Raw genomic sequence first — 16,250 nt, 5'->3', positions numbered from 1 at the left:
CATCCCTGCCCTTTCGTAGCTATCACACACACACACATGCACATTATATTAATTTGTTATGCATTTAATTTTTCCAAAACTCTTTGCAATGAGAATGATGTGGGGTTATAAAAAATTTGTATGCATAAAGACTAAGACAGACAGACAGACATAAAAAGTGTACTTTTAGGAAAAGAGAGCTTTTACTTCTTCTCTTTTTATATGCATACATTTCTATTATTTTTTTCCCGTAGCATATTTCTTGGTGTTTATAATTTTTACTCTGCATTAACTTTTGAACAAAACATTCAGTACAACTGAAGCTGCGTTGCTTTGCCTGAGAAAACTGACGAATAGCATCAGATATTCTTGATCATTTTCTCCAACAAGTATTTCCCAAAGGAAACCTGGCATCTGACGAGTAATGAGCAGTTGTACAAACAATGATACCATTTCAGTCCATTAAGCAACACAATTTGGAACAGAAGTCTTAAAACTCATGAGACTACAACTTTATTATCAGTGGAGGACTATGTGCAGCACTCAATAATCACACTACAAAAATTAAGCTGGAAACATTTTAGCCCTTTCAGCAACAAGAGTGATACTCCTGTATTGTTTTGACTGGCAATGGCGAGTTTCAAGGAGTTCGCCTGGAAACTGGTGGGTCGCTGGTTTGGCTCCTGCTCTATCTGCCTCTGCTGGGCAAGACACTTTGCTGACCTCGCCTGCTGGAGTTGCTGCAATATGACAGCCTTGTTTCTGTCAGTCTGAATTTTGCTTAGTTGTTTCAGATTTTTGGGGGAAAACAGGAATCCCTCCACTTCCTATTTATCCAGCGCTGTGTTGATTTATTGTGATAAAATGTTTAAAAATTCTTTGTTATAGAACATTATGTTCAGTGCATGTTCTGTACCATTAAATCATAATAAGTGCATTAAATGTTGGTCCAAACTCAACATGCGTGCCAGTTAAACAGTACGCATCGCTTTACTGGAATCCTTTTGCTTACCTTTGCTGAAATGAACTACAGGGAATTTTCATCCAGTAATATTTTTTGTTGTGCACCTCTCATCATAGCTGCACTCTAATTCTGAATCACTGGCTGTGGAGAATTGTACTAGGCAGATGAAACACGGCGAGTGCAAAAGACATGAGTGGGAATGATAGAGAGAGCGAACAGAGGAGAGCGACGCGCACCGTGAGTGTGGGCCTGCTGCCAGCGCTCGTGGGCCGCTGCAGCAGTGAGCGTTCGTCAGCGAGCGCTGACAACAGTAACTCACATGCTTTTAATGGTTGATCTGTTGTCATGGTACTATGTTATGCAGCCAAAAACAAAACAAAATCCTCCCCCCCAAAAAATTACTTGGGTTTCTGCAGATCAAATAAGAGAGGTGATCTTCTTCCAGGTGAGATGGAAAAGTTCAAGGAGTATTTAAGTCCCCACTACGTCCACTGGCTCTAGGACTGTAATACATTTGTTAGTCCAGTCCCTGCATGGCTGTTCTGTAATTATGCCTCAGCATTGCTGAGAACTTTGGTTATTCAAGTTCAGAACTGAAATAAAGGTAAAACAAGTATCTGAAAAGGTGTTGAGCATGTGCTAAGGCGCCTCAATCACACCGAATTACAGACTTTGAGTAAGGTACTTGAAAACATTCTTTTCTTTAAGCCTTTCAGAGATGGGTGTTCTGGTATGCTTGTGGATCATCATTTTGCTGCATAATCCAAGTTTGGTCTAGTTTTATGGCTTTGTAACAATTTCCAGACTGATAGATACCAAAGACCTTGTTTGTCATTTCTTGTTGAGATCTTTCAGCATTTTAATCTACTTCAATTTGTCAGGTAGGTTTTGTTCAAGTGATTTTATTCTGTGAGTCAGGCAATAATTAAGCCTAGGTGTGGTCAGCCAAACTTAATCATAGGAATGTGCAAACAGCAGGTAATTCACGGTTTAATAAAGGGTGAATTATGTTATATTTTCACACTGGGACAAGTTGGGTTGGATAGCTAATGTTCCTTAAAAAAATTCAGTCATAATTTGAAAAGCTGTTTTTTTGTTTGTTTGTTTGTTTGTTTTTTTTTAATAAGTTCGAGGATTTGAAACATTTACATGTGACAACAGAGAAAAAGAGAAGAAACCCATGAGGGTAAAAACACTTTTTCACCGTAATGTAATAGTAAAAAGTGTCATCACAGCATCAATCAGCAAAACTTTAAAAACACTTGGCTTTAGTGTAGACAGTCGCCTCTTCTGTATACATAAGCTCCAGTGAGTAATCAACAGACAAGCTCCCTTCTCACTGTATGACTAAAGCAGTCCACCCATGGACTTTCATCGTGGGTGGTAAATAGCGGGCCCACCCCTCAACCAGGAAGGCGTCTTTATAAGTCTCTTTCTCTCTCTCTCACACACAAACACACGCAGACACACATATACACAGACAGACATTTGCCCTGATTAGTCCCTACCCCTCCTAAATATGGGAGCGTTGCAAGTCTGAACAGGTGGACGAGCAAAGCAGGGATATAGTCGTGACTGTAAGCCAACCAACCACACACTGTCTTCTTCCCAACACATTAGAGTGCATTTCTTCAACTTAATATCACTCTCATCATCTGCCAACAATGCTTTCTTAACTTTAGCAGCAACACAATTATATTGTGAAATGTAAAGCTTTACATTATTAATACTTCTGAATTGGCAGTGATTTATTTTTTTTAGTATGTCTAGTTTTTATTGTAAACGTCCCCTGAAATCTTTAAGCGTCATCATTTAAACTGGGTTTGTCAAGCTTGTCATCTTTCATTGTGTCTAATGAAAGAGTAATTTATTTATTTTTTGGGGGGGGGATTATTGTGACCCAAAACGTCAACACGTGTATATGAATGCCTTAAGGTGTGGCTTATGAAAAATAAATAAAAACACTGAAGAATAAAATGAGACAACATGGGAGAAAACAATAGTTTAACTTAGTATATTTCACAACTATAGTAGCCTCCACAATAAATACCAATCATCATATTAAAGTTTTGAAAAGCCTTGAAATATTTTGTTTTTGTGTAGATTTTGGGACCTCGAACTTGCCAATCTTTGTTTTACTATTCATTATTTCCTTGATAATACTTTCTATAGATATGGGGAAGTTTAGGATAATTGTTATTTCCTATAACTATTTTCTGACTTATGAGGTTCAACATATACCCAGCATTGTTGTGCAGTTTTTTTTGCCGCCTTTCTCATTTCAAGGAGTAGATAAAAGAAAGTGCCCTCTGTAAGTGTCATCTCAGCTCAGTAAGGTTACATTAACAGGATTTTTGTTAGGGGTGCTAACACATTTAACAACAGAACTTTTGTTAAAAGAAAAAAAAAGTATTTTAAACTGACCTTCATACAGAAATGATAATGATTATACAACTTTAATAGATGAATAATAAGTGATTCATCTTTTTAACACTTTTAACGGATCTTTATCAGGGATGACGATGTTTTATTGACACTCGACGTTTTGCTCTAATAATCCTTAGACAGACTTGCAGTCATTGAATGGAGATTAAGTTATTGTTCTGATCATGTTTTTTTTTTAAATATAGATACAGTGTTTAATTTGAAATGGCAATTCAAACTAGGAGAATATTTCTATTATGAAAGAATAGAAATAGTGTACATAGTTATATTTTCCACCCATCCCCTTTTCATATTTTGATTCTGACCACTGCAGAAATATTCACTATACTTTCACTGTGTACTAGTCTTGTAATTCCACCTCAAAATGGCATAAAAGAGCCTCTAAAATCTGAAAGGATGACTGTGGAAAAGAAAAATTTGGGGATGAAGAAAATGCCCAGGGATCGTGAGGGATGCCCGCCAGGTGGCGCAACAAACCACTCTTTTCGCCGAAGTCGTCAGTTGGTTTTGGTTACTAAGGTAATCAATAGGATGTCATCGTCTGTCACACAGCAAAAAGGAAGAAGGCTTAAACCGTAATTGAAACTAAATCCTTTAATGTTACTTATGTTAATAAACATTGTGCATCGCGCTCGGTGCTGTTTAATGAAAACAAAACCAAACTGGGCAAAAGCTGCACATTTTATTTACGTTTTACTGCAAATATCTGAAGACTTGCATGTGTTAAGGGTCAGATTGCGACTGTGAGCAGGTGAGACTGGTGTGACACCAGACTCGTCTTTTTGGACAGTTCGTGCGCAGAAACATCAATTGGCGTCAATCACTGATGGGCTGTGGATCTGCCCGCCGCATGCATGCGAGTGATGGTTTTAGGGCTTTTTGCCACGGGTGCATGAGCGCGCACGCCGCAATTGTTGATGGGCGCGCGGAAAATGATGATGAGAGCGTGACCTCACCGCTTTCTGCACAGCTGCTGGAGAGAAGAGGAGGAGGAGGCAGTGAGAAACAGAAACACGCTGAGGGAAACAGACGGAGACCCAGAACAGCGGAGAGCACTCAAAACACACCAGGAGCTGCGTATTGGCAAAAAAAAAAAAAAAAAAAAAAAAGAAAAAGAAAAAAGGGGGGTGGTGGGGGACTGGACAACATCGAGGTGCGTCCGTGGGCACCTTCCACACCTCCCGGGTTCACCTCCCAGAATGTTCTGTTTTCCCCAGAAAAAGTCCCTGCGGCGCATCCACGCACACTGAAGCCCAGATGCTCACCCTCTCCGCCGACATGGACGACTCTTCGTCGCTACTGGATCTGCTGGAGTGCTCGGTGTGCCTGGAGCGCCTGGACACCACGGCCAAGGTGCTGCCGTGCCAGCACACCTTCTGCCGCCGTTGCCTGGAGAACATCGTCAGCTCCAGGAACGAGCTCCGCTGCCCGGAGTGCCGCATCCTGGTGGACTGCGGGGTGGACGACCTGCCGGCCAACATCCTTCTGGTTCGCCTCCTGGACGGGATCAAGCAGCGGCCGCAGAGAGGGAGCGCAGGAGGAGGACGAGGAGGTGGCAGGCAGTCTCTAGCCGGAGGTTCGCTGCAGGGGTACGCAGCCGGGATATCCGCCTCCCCTCCGGGAACTGCACTTAGAGAGCTGCCCGTGGCCACCAGGAGCTCCCCTGTCAAGGTTGGTCACTTTCCGTTCATGCACGAAATCTGCTGGTTTGACGAAAGCCGGATATCTTGTACTTTTAATCCTTTGCACAACATAAAATACGAATCCCAACTTCATGGACTTCACACCTTAGCAGCAGAATTCGGTTGAACAAACTTTTGGAACAAGCAAAGCCGTCACTGTTCTAAGCAGCAACTGCTGCAGAGTGTCTCTCTCAAGTAGGATGTTGAGAAACAGAAGTTCATGAGAGGCTTCAACTTGAAAAACAGTGACTGTTGGAATGATGGAAAACCCATAGTCTTGCGAAATACATCGTAGATTGTTCATATGCTGCTACATTCACAAACATTTGGTGTGTGCCATTGTGATTTTATGTAGTGGATCATGCTTAGCTGTGAAGTGTAAGGAAAAGGATACATACTTTTTTGATTTAAATATGAGAAAATTATCATGTTGAGAGGGAAACTTATGCTACACATCTCCCTGAATACATCAGTAAGGCATGGTGTTGGCAGCATCATGCTGAGGGGATGCTTTTAACGAAAACGGAGACAGAGAAGCTGATCACAGCCAATAGGATGATGGACGATGCAGGGAAACACTGGAACAAAATCCATTAGAGGCTACAAAACACTAGAAACTGCTTAGAAAAAACTAACAAAGAAGCAAAAAATATACATCCAGAGGTTCAATAGGAAGTTTCAGATGAAGACTGTCAAAATCCAGGCCTCGAGGGTCAGTGTCCTGCAACGTTTAGATGTATTCCAGGTCCATCACAAAACTGAGTGAAACAGCATATTGGTCTCCTTAGCATGTATTAATTACCTCATTATTCAATTCCGATTCGTTTAAGCAGGGACACGTCCAAATGTAATTAAGTAAATATTTATTTATGTTGCAGCTTTTAAGATAAAGATCACAAAGTGCTGGCCAGAGAAAAACAAAAGATTAGTGGAAATCGCATTAAGATGTTAATGGTCCATTCAAAGTCCAGATCTACATCCATTTGGGAATTTACAGCATGACTTTGAGGATTGCTGTTCACAGATCCCTTACACCCAGTCTTTTTGGGCTTAAGCTATCTTACAAAGAATGGTACAAAATTTCAATTTTTGAAACGCAAAGCGGGTAAAGACATAACACAAAATACCTTCAGCTGTAATTGCGTAAATGTATTGACTTGTGAAGGCTGACTGGAAATGACACATTTAAAAAAAAATATTTATTTAAAAAAATAAATAAAAAACAGAAAAGCATGTTTTCTTCCACTTTGCATTATAACATTATTTTTGCCTGGATGAAACTGAACTAACCTGAAAATGAGAATAAGGCTTTTCTGTAAGGACGGACTGAAAAGGTCAGTGTCAGTGTGAGGTTTTATTTCCCACACTCAGACAGAGTGGAGTGGGAGTCATGTTTACTTCCTGTGCAGTGCAGCCAGCGCATTGTCTTGTGGCTGTGGCGTATTGGAAAATGTGGCATGTTGAAGAATGTGGCTGCAATGTGGCAATGAGACGGCACAGTGTGATGTGAGCGGCATTGAACTGCAAAAATGTTGATTGCTACTTTTATCTTTAAGAACAAGTCAGGTTCTTGTGACGAGGTAGAAATACTTCTGGTCATTGATTGTATTTGTCAGTGACACTAAAGGCCTCTGACATAAAGCTAAAAGGAGCAGAAGATGATTAATTTCTCACTCCAACAGTGGGGGCTTTGCAAATTGTAAATAGTGATTCACTGATCAATTGAATTGTCCAATTTTTCCCATCGTTGAAGATCACCAGATCAAATCCAGAAAATCTGATTTTTTTTTAGTGCCAAAAAGTCACATAATTTTCAGACTGTACATGCAATAGTGTGTACTTTGGTTATTATTATTATTTTTTTATTTCAATATAAATCTCTTAAAAGCCAAAAGCTATGCAATATATATTTTTGAATCATATGTTAGGTTAATATTGGAGTACTTACTGTGCCAAAGAACTTATATAACATGTTTTTGTTTGTCTGTTTTAATCTTTTTGCGTTGAAAAAATGAACCAGTGAAAACCTAAGTTGGCATGAAAATTTGATTTGAAGAAAACAGGAAGCCCAGAAAAAACCTGACCTGTGCAGGTCAGGTTTTTTGCTGTTTTTTTAACAACAGCAACAACAAAAAATCATTAGATAAATAGCATTCCAGAAAGCCCACTAAGTTTTGTTGTGATCCAGTGAGTGGGAAATGAAGTGTTTGCCAAGTGAAGGCATTGTCTCTAGCTGTCTTACCTCCGACTCCTGCTCTGTAGTAGTCTTATCAGGCATGCCAGTCATTGACTGAAGCAGTAAGAGTCATTCATGGACAAAAATCCAAACGGAATTTTAGTTTTACTCATAAAAGAAAAATGAAGACCGAAAAACAATATTTGAAAAGGTTTTAGCTGTTGATGCGCACTTCTTTTGAGTTCCAAGCACATTGAATATACAGTTAAATGTTATTAAATAAATTACAGCAAATGTAATCACAAGTCAACTTTGCAGATTTCTTCTAATTGCCCCGTTAATTGCTAAATTGCTTCACATGTTTATTTCCAACCTCACTTTCTTGTGTGATCAATTATCTGCTTCTGTGTCATTCCCAACACTGAAAACTTGACAGCAGTAAAAAAGGTTAATAAAATAGTGTTTAACTGTTACAATGTATTTGAGACTTGAGCTGTTGTAAGATGGTAGAAGTACAGTTAGCTGGTAGCTTCAGCCTCTGGTACTGTTGGATCTGGGTTTATATTAGGAAGATAATATGGGAGTTATTTACTGTATGTAAGATAGTAGCTACTTATAACCTTTAAACATAACCCCACTTCAACAACTGTAAACTATCCTGATCATACATGTAAGTAATGCAGATTGATGTCTTCGTTGGCCTGTTCTTACTTCAGGGCCTCTTTGGGAAGCACTCTGGTGTGGACTTGGATTTTATTGCCTCACTCACAAGTGAACACACATGCATATAACCCAGTAACCCCTCTGCAAAGGCCTGCAGTCCCTTTTCCCCAAGTCTCCTCCAGGCACTCTCAGGACCAAAGCTTCAGGATAAAAGTGTAAATTATTCTCCCCTTAAGTGCGGAGTGTGTGTGCCCATGCATTCTGCTTTGTAGATCCCACAAAGAGCAGGGATCTTTTTATAGGCGTTGACTCTGTTGTTGTGTGAAACACTCATCTAATATGGCTGCGTATACAGACATAGTTCGTGAAGGAGTCAGACAGGTGAAAAACAGAGCACTCTGAATCAAGTATGAATGTTTATAGATGAGAATGGATGTGTTGCCATGGAAAGGGAAGCAGAGGAAAGGCATGCTGAGTCAGCAGCGTGAGCAGCAATTCCTCCAGCTGTGCTCTTTTACCCTCTACTGCAGACGCTGTGCTTTGACCAGTTAAAGTCTATCAAAGCAGCTGAAATAAAAATACCAATTTTACATGGTTGATTTTGAATTTAATCTAGTCTTTTTTAATGTCAGTTAGTATGTTCACTTGTATATTAAAGTCATTTGTGCTTTGCTAAGTCAAGTTTGTAGTCTTACATGACCATTAAAATACCTTCAGTACCTTTTTCAATTACTAATATTGACATTGCGTGTGAGCTTTTCTCTAATTTTAATGTGAATGGGTCAATGATCAGAGTTCTAATATATTGCATTTATGGTCTACAAGTCCAGAGAATATATTTAACTTTTTATGCAGACAACATTTTATACAAGCAAGAGAGCAAAGAAAAAAGTCGCTGTGGCGCTAAGCAGAGTTGTCAGATGCTTGTCCCCCTGAGAGGATTGAGTGTATGAGGTATGTGAGTGAAAAAGGACCTTAACACACCAACCTTACAAGTGTAAGGCAGGAGGCAAAAAAATTCAAAGTGCATCCAGTGTAAGTGGGATCCTGTGGTTTCATTCCACTTTCAAGGCTCCTGTGTGTAGCAGGGGTCACAGAGCAATGCTATGCAGAAAGCAATCACAGAAGCTGCTAATGCAGCTCAGAAAATCAGCTTTGAGCTAAATGAGACAGACATCAGAGCAGATCTACTGGACAGTCAAGATTCCAATCAAGAGTTATACACTTCTGATTAACTCAGGTTTGGCTTTATTTCTAGGGTATCTTGTAGCAAAGATCAAACGCTTAAGTAAGTGGCTTTGCCTGGATAGTTACCTGAATAAATATTTACTGTTGCCCTACAAATGCATTCATGCATATATTCCCATTTTGTCAGGTTACAAACACAAACCTGAATGTGGTCTATTGAGTATGTATTAAGTACCAACACACAGTGCTGCATAATTGTGAACCTTTGTCCATACTAATTTGCAAACTTACTTAAGCTCAGCGTGCCTGAATGGAGTAGCAATTTTCTAATATGGACAAACATTCTCAATTTATTTAGAATGAATATGATCTTTGACTGAGCCGTTCTAACACATGAACAGGATTTGAGACAAAATGTGCCATAAGGTCATTGTGTTGCAATGACAGTATGTCTTGGAATAAAAATACACAAATTTGTATTGCACTTTATTACAAATGTAGACCTAACAATGGGGGGAGGGTTAAAAAAATAATAGGCTTAATTGAAAAAAAAAAGTTCAATCTTACCAATAAAGACAAATAAAATCGTTTACCACTTTTGTCATGCAGAGAAAAAAAATGCATTGTACTTATGTAGTTAATATTTATAATTTTTTAAGAATTATGAAGTACTTTTTTGATGTTCTATCATATAGAATCTCACTAAAGTACATTAAAGTTTGTAGTTGAAGTGAGAGAGTGTGAACAATTTCAGGAATTATGGATGCTTTTTCAAGATGCATGGCGGCAACATCATCTGCTTGTCTTTTCCAAAAAAAAAAAAGACTTTGCTCAGTTCTATTCAGCACAAGGTATTTTGTCAATCTCAGTATTCCTAGGGGCAACACTTAGTTTTTGTTAACAGATGGGGCTTTATTTTATTCTGATGCCAGCAGTTCATTGTTTTTATTTCTGACAGCCTGGGGGTATGTTTGTTTGTGTCTTAGCTGTCAAGCCTGAAAACCTGTTACTGGATTTCAGTAAAATTTGATTAGGTATTAACCCACAATCTTGTGATGAAGTTATTTTAGGTGGAGCATGTTTCAGCATTTGTCTGCCTTTTTTTTCTGATATCACTGTCCTCTGTGTCTGCTGCTCACATGGTTTCTGTCGACAAAATGTGAAATATTTAGCACTGACATAACACATTTCAAGACCAATAACTTTCAACAGAGGTGGATACTTTCAAAGCACTTTCCGGTTTGTGGATTTGTTTGGAGAAACGCTGTCATTGGCTGGCCTCTGATGAATGGAAAAAATACTGTGCAGTGTATTTATAGAATCAGTGTACACTGTCATGATCTAACTTTTTCCCTGTACTGTGATGGGGTAGAGTTTATTTTTGAACAATGTGTTGAAATTCTTCTTATCCCACAGTGCTACTAACAAAATCAGCAGACAATAATAACACTCCCCTGATAAAGCTTGGTTTGGTTTTTTACTTGCTTTGCAAGTATTTGGCCCTGTGGAGTCTGTTGAGTGAGAGGCCTAAGGTTTACATAATACATCTTTTATACCAATATGAGTGTAACAGATCCCTGTTGGACAGAGACTCTTGGAGTTTTTAAAACAACTATTTCAGTAAATAAAAAAAGGTTTTCAAGTACTACGATGTTGACAGATAATTTAAAACAGATATACTGCAATCCTTTTCTCCCATGATTTTGGGAGAAAAGGAAATAAAAAATTTTTCTCAGGAGTTAAACCGTAAATTTTTTATTTGGAAGGGGAATACCGGAAAAATGAACTGAACGTACTGTCGTGATCTGAGCGGAGAAACGTAGAGTTTCACATCAAATTTAACTTCAAACTTCAAAATGGTTGTTGCATGTTTAAAGCCTAGTGACAGATGTATATTTTGCAAAATTCTTAGATTCAACAATTTTGCATTGGAAGAAATCTTTCACTTTGTTTCATAGTGTTAAACATTTTATAATTTTAGCAGCTAATGTGACAGACCAGATCCAGATCACCTTAATGTACCTTTTCTACAGTGACAGAAAAAAAAATCTGCATTTTTAGATCTCTTCGTTGGCATCCACAAGTAGAAATTTGTAACTCTTCCATCTTAAAGCAGTCATGTCAGCCCCAGTCTCAGTATCAGTGAGGAAGATAAAGGGATTGATTCCTGAGACGCAAACACTCTTTTGTCAACCAATCAATGTCAGAGACAAAGTATCATTGTAAAGTGTTCAACCTGTTTTTCTGTTCATTTTGCAATACAGCGGTTTGTCACAGGGATCCCAGCTCTTCCCCTTGATCTTCTCCCATACCTGCATTTACCTGAGGTTGACATGGCAACGCCCGAGGTAGCCACAGCAGCAGTGACGCCACCTGCTTTCATCTCCAGAGTGAGACATGGCTTTGCACTGTCATTCCCAGTGATTAGGCGGGGGTTGTAAAGTGGACATCGTCTGCTTCAGATCCCTGTAATAATCCTTTGAACCTGGTGTATTGTAGTTTAGACACAATACAGGAGACACAAAGCCTTACCTCAACTCGTGATTAACTACATCCTCGTGAGCATAAGTTGTTTTCATTAAATATCAACGTCCTCAACACAATCTGTGCTACCACAAGCATTTTTCTCCTTCTTTATCGACATAGACACGGATTCTCATTTGAAATCTGCTTGCACATTCATTCACCTTCATTAGTGTCACAATCTGTAGATCTCTCCAGTAAACAACTCAGTATTTTTTCTTGTCACCACCTTTGCACTATTTGCTCACTTTATGAATATTTCACACCTTGGACACGGACCCAAATAAACAGACACACACGTTTATTTTGTCTTTTCACTCGTTTGTTTTGCTGCGTGTGTTTGCTGCGTGTGTGTGTGTATTCACTCCAACACAGATGGTTACAAACAAGCACGTACTTTCGTAAACTCATGCTTTTCGCTTACTTTACACATCATCTTTCTCTTTCCAAGTGCAGGAATGTTTTTAATTTTAGTGTGACCACATAATGATCTCCTCCAACACACATCTTCCTCAGTCACTTTCAGTCACACGCATGATTATGTGTTTGCTGCCATTTAAAAATTGTGTTTTGGGACATCGATGTTGTTTTCTTTTATGTGCATCTGTAAAATCTGTAAGTGTTGGTGTTCTAGTAAAAATTCCTTCCCTTCCATGCTCGTACATTTGCTTCCCAGTCCTGTGCTTTTGTGTTTTAAATGTTTCATTATGAAGCAGGAACAATATTTAGCTTCTGCTTTATGAAAAAAAATATACAAGAATAACTAGTTTAGAGAAATTTCCTTTGAAATAATGGAGCCGATGTCCTATGTAAATGTTGTTATAAAGCTTTGTGCTGCCAATACAGATTGCTGTCAATTCCAATATGTCCAATAACTGGTTTTAAAACTTTTTTTTTCCTTTCTGGACCGTTCTTAACATCTTACCTCAGAGATTAGCATGGTCAACGCATTTAGCATGGTTAGCATATAGAGTATTATTAAACATTTGCCTTCTTGTGTGTTTTATAGAGAATGTAGACTCTTGCTTTAACTGTAAGATTTCCAAAAGGTTCCCAACATTTTAATGTATCAAGATGTTCCATAACAGACTGAGGTTGAGCTTTACAAAACATAAAGCTGAGTATCTCTGCTGTCATACATGCAGCCTTTGTTGGACGTGGATCAATATGTCCTATTAAAAATGGTGCCTAAATTTCTCCAGGTGGACAAAAATCCACAAACTGTGGAAGATTGCTCTGAAAAAGTGGGGTTCAAAATGACTGAAAAGCTCCAAATGTACAAAAAGAAAAAGAAACAAAATGACCAGAACCAAAATACAGGGTGAAATAAAAGACAACATGACGGCGTAGAGGAATCAGTTTACTTTCATGCCTTATTTTCTTTGTCTGACTCAATTTCTAACAACCTAATTGATCTAAAAATAGCTACGGTAACTTAGGAGTCTTCTTCCTTCAGTAGGATCGTTATTAGAGTGATCCTACTCTAATAACATAGGATATTAGTAAAAGTAAAACAGACTTTTACTAGTTAGTGCATTCACTGAATAGAAAAAGATACAATTTTCTGTCCAGTGACCTCATCACTGATCAGCTTAAAAAACAGATGATACTGCTGCAATTAACCTCCATAGAGAAAACCACTATGACATGATTTTAGTAAAATTTAAGACTGGTTAAACCAGGGTCCGACAAAAATATAGACCCTCAGGGGCTGGTGTCCTGCAACTTTTAGATGCGTCTGTCGTTTTGTGGCATGAGGTTTGTTCAGTTTGTTTGTGTCTAAATCACCTAATTAATGTTGGTGTGAAACTGGACAGAGGTGGATTAGGTAGGCGGCAGGGCGCTGGATAAAGACAGCTCTGTAGGCAAGAAGAAGGTGTAATGATTTTGTGTGTCTAGTCTTGGGGGTTGGTGTACAATAGGTGTTAAAATCTAAACAAGCTTTCAAGCTTGACTGCTATTCCCACGGGAGTACCCAGTTGCACAAATACACACATGACCACACACAAACACATTAGGTTAGGGGTTAACAACCCCCCAGCCTTCACTCCCGGTCTTTTGGTTACTGTGGAGATAGAGGTGAGAAGTCACTGGTCAGTAGTTGAACCAATATTTGACAGACAAAACATGTCATGATTAGAGATACACCAAACAGACTTTTACTGGCAGATTTGAAGGTCTCATTTTGTCATTTTTGTATTGTTAAAAGGCGATGAAACAGATTTTATAGCATTTTTATAATTTAATATTTTGCATACATTGAAACAAAAAAATGTCTTATGATAGAAGTCAAAGTTTAGGTGTTTACCATTAGTTTACCATTATATCTGGCTACTTGGATGCTCATATGAAGAGGCATATTAACATCTATTCACCTATTTATCATTCTTGGGAAATCCTGCATTAAAAATTCAGCATTTATTTGTACTTTCGTTCTTCATATAATTGTACAGCTGTTGTAAAAAAAAAAAAGAAATCCTGACCATTTTCTTTTGATGAGTGACATTCAATTTGTGATCCTTAAACTATTCACCTATTTGCAAATATTTCTATGGAAACTCTTTTTTTTTTTTTTTTTTTTATAAAATATTCAAAAGAAAGTGCACCTTGGGATGCTGAAATACCTGAGTGCAATGTTACTTGACATGGTATCTGCTGGTGTTTGCAGAGAAAACAGTTTAGGACTGTCATTAATTTCCTAGGCACTGATTGGCTGTACCCCCAAGAGCAGGAGCGAGAAAGATTATAAATGTTAGCTACTGCAATTTTGTGAGGTTAGAAACTGTTGTTGGACTTGCAGGCCTCACTCACAGTCTCTGTATGTTAATTATGTTCTACCTGGATGGCCATCCTAGGCCATTCTTAAACAACAAACCTACTTATCCATATCTATTGACTGTGCGCTGTATTGTTGGAACATGAAGGGGCCGTCCCCAAACAGTTCCCATTAGTGGGCAATATGGACGTAGAAAGGGCAGTACACCGGTGAACACTGCTTATTATTCAATTTCATAAATTAGGTAATAGATACAGCTGCTTCACCATAAAAACCCATTCAATGATTCCCACTGTCGACCTTATGATCTGCTAACACCCCTCTGAGATCTTATATGGCTTCCCAATTTGAGGCTGAGCTGCTTTCGTTCCCCATTGCTTCCACTTTGTTATAATACCACTAGCATTGCACAGATGGCATCTAATCATGGTACTATGTGGGCATTAACTGGACCTCTAAGAGCATCCCCTTATTTCATTAATGTTTTCGGAGGCAGCTTCCATGCTAAGGTGCTGGACTTTATAATCTCGTATCCATGTAAGTAAATATAACTCCTTAATTTAAGAGATTAGATGGATGACCAACGACCTTTGTGCGTGCCAATGAAAAAACATAGTCACATACATGAGAAACAGGAGAAAGCTTTTCTTGTGAGTCTTATTGTGCATTGCATAATTAATTGCAGCACCAGGTCTGACCAAGACACTTCTGTCTTGGTCAAAAAGTACAGGTTAAATGATTTTTGGAACACAAAGCTGTTAACCACAGGGGCAAAGTTCTTCCTGCTGCCATTGGAAGCTGTCACACTGTAAAATTACCCCAGTTGGTCTGAAAACAGTCTGTTACTACATGGGAAAGGTGTTACGAGACATCCTTTGTGACCACAGTACTTTTTTCCATTCTGTAAAGGCTCTTGCAACTCCTAAAGCACCATGCAGCGAAATGTGTGCGTAACAACAGATGAAGTTCCACTAGTGCAGCGCTCGAAGAAGTGGAACGGTTCTCTCGGGAGAGAGGTGTCGCAGAAACTCAAGGTGTTTCTCCTGGTGTCACACAGCGCAGCAGTATGTGTGTGTGCGCGTTTGTGCAGTCGTACCTCTCCCTGGTAATGTATTTCAATTCCTTTCTCTCATATGGAAGAAGTGTCTCTTCCACCTCCTCCTCATCTTTCTGTGCTATGGAGAGATGTTGAAATGCGCCCACTTTAGATTTGGCAGGAGACAGACTCTTGGCTAGAACTGAGTAGAGATATCACTGTGCGCGCACGCACGCACGCACACACACACACACTCCCACACACACATATGAAGAAAATTACAACATGGCAACAAACACAGGTCTTCTGTTTCATAAACCTGCTTTTCACACTCATAAATCTAAACTTCAGTTCATGAAGTTTTGTTTTTACAAGCACATCAATTGTTGCTCCTTTTTTAAAAAAATGTAACCATATTGTTGTAAAAAAGTGAAGTGATGAAATCTTAAACTGATGAAATCAAAATTTTAAATATAAGGTACACAAATATTGAATAAATCATGTAATTATTCACAAAGTGAATCAGTCAAGTGTGCTGCAAGATTAGTCCTGTGCAAGACTAGGGTAGTATTTAAACATTTTTTCAGTGATTAAATGGTGATACTCTTCTCAAATGTTTACTGCATTCATAAAAATTACCTGGAGCTTGCGTACAAACATATGCAGTTATTTTAGGACAATGTCCCACAGTGTTTTGTGTCTGCAGCACAGCTGTGATCGGTTTCCCTCCTTTCCAACATTTCTGTATGTTTTTGTGTATGCATAAATGTTACACGTGCATATTTTCACTGGCATGTATGTGCATGCATATGTAGTGT

The 16,250-nt window shown here is 38.8% G+C and overlaps 2 protein-coding genes across 4 annotated transcripts in view; one reads left to right on the top strand and one right to left on the bottom strand.

Annotated features, from left to right (window-relative positions):
- The window catches only part of edar (ectodysplasin A receptor), a 56,353-nt gene extending 51,611 nt beyond the window's left edge, over window positions 1–4,742 (bottom strand). Inside the window, exon 1 of the mRNA XM_081604508.1 lies at window positions 4,654–4,742. The gene's annotated coding sequence lies outside the window, so the exon portion shown is untranslated. The remainder of the gene's footprint in view (window positions 1–4,653) is intronic.
- Window positions 4,230–16,250, top strand: part of LOC103461410 (E3 ubiquitin-protein ligase SH3RF3) — a 121,544-nt gene continuing 109,523 nt past the window's right edge. For all 3 annotated transcript variants that reach the window (XM_017302661.2, XM_008403716.3, XM_008403713.3), the window contains exon 1: window positions 4,230–5,059. In XM_017302661.2, the coding sequence (XP_017158150.2) occupies window positions 4,646–5,059 (414 nt within the window). In that variant the 5' untranslated portion in view covers window positions 4,230–4,645. The remainder of the gene's footprint in view (window positions 5,060–16,250) is intronic.

The sequence above is a fragment of the Poecilia reticulata genome, chromosome 2 (genome assembly GCF_904066995.2).
Source record: "Poecilia reticulata chromosome 2, P_reticulata-male-v2, whole genome shotgun sequence".
NCBI lineage: Eukaryota > Metazoa > Chordata > Actinopteri > Cyprinodontiformes > Poeciliidae > Poecilia > Poecilia reticulata.
This window is presented reverse-complemented; position numbering and strand designations above follow the sequence as displayed.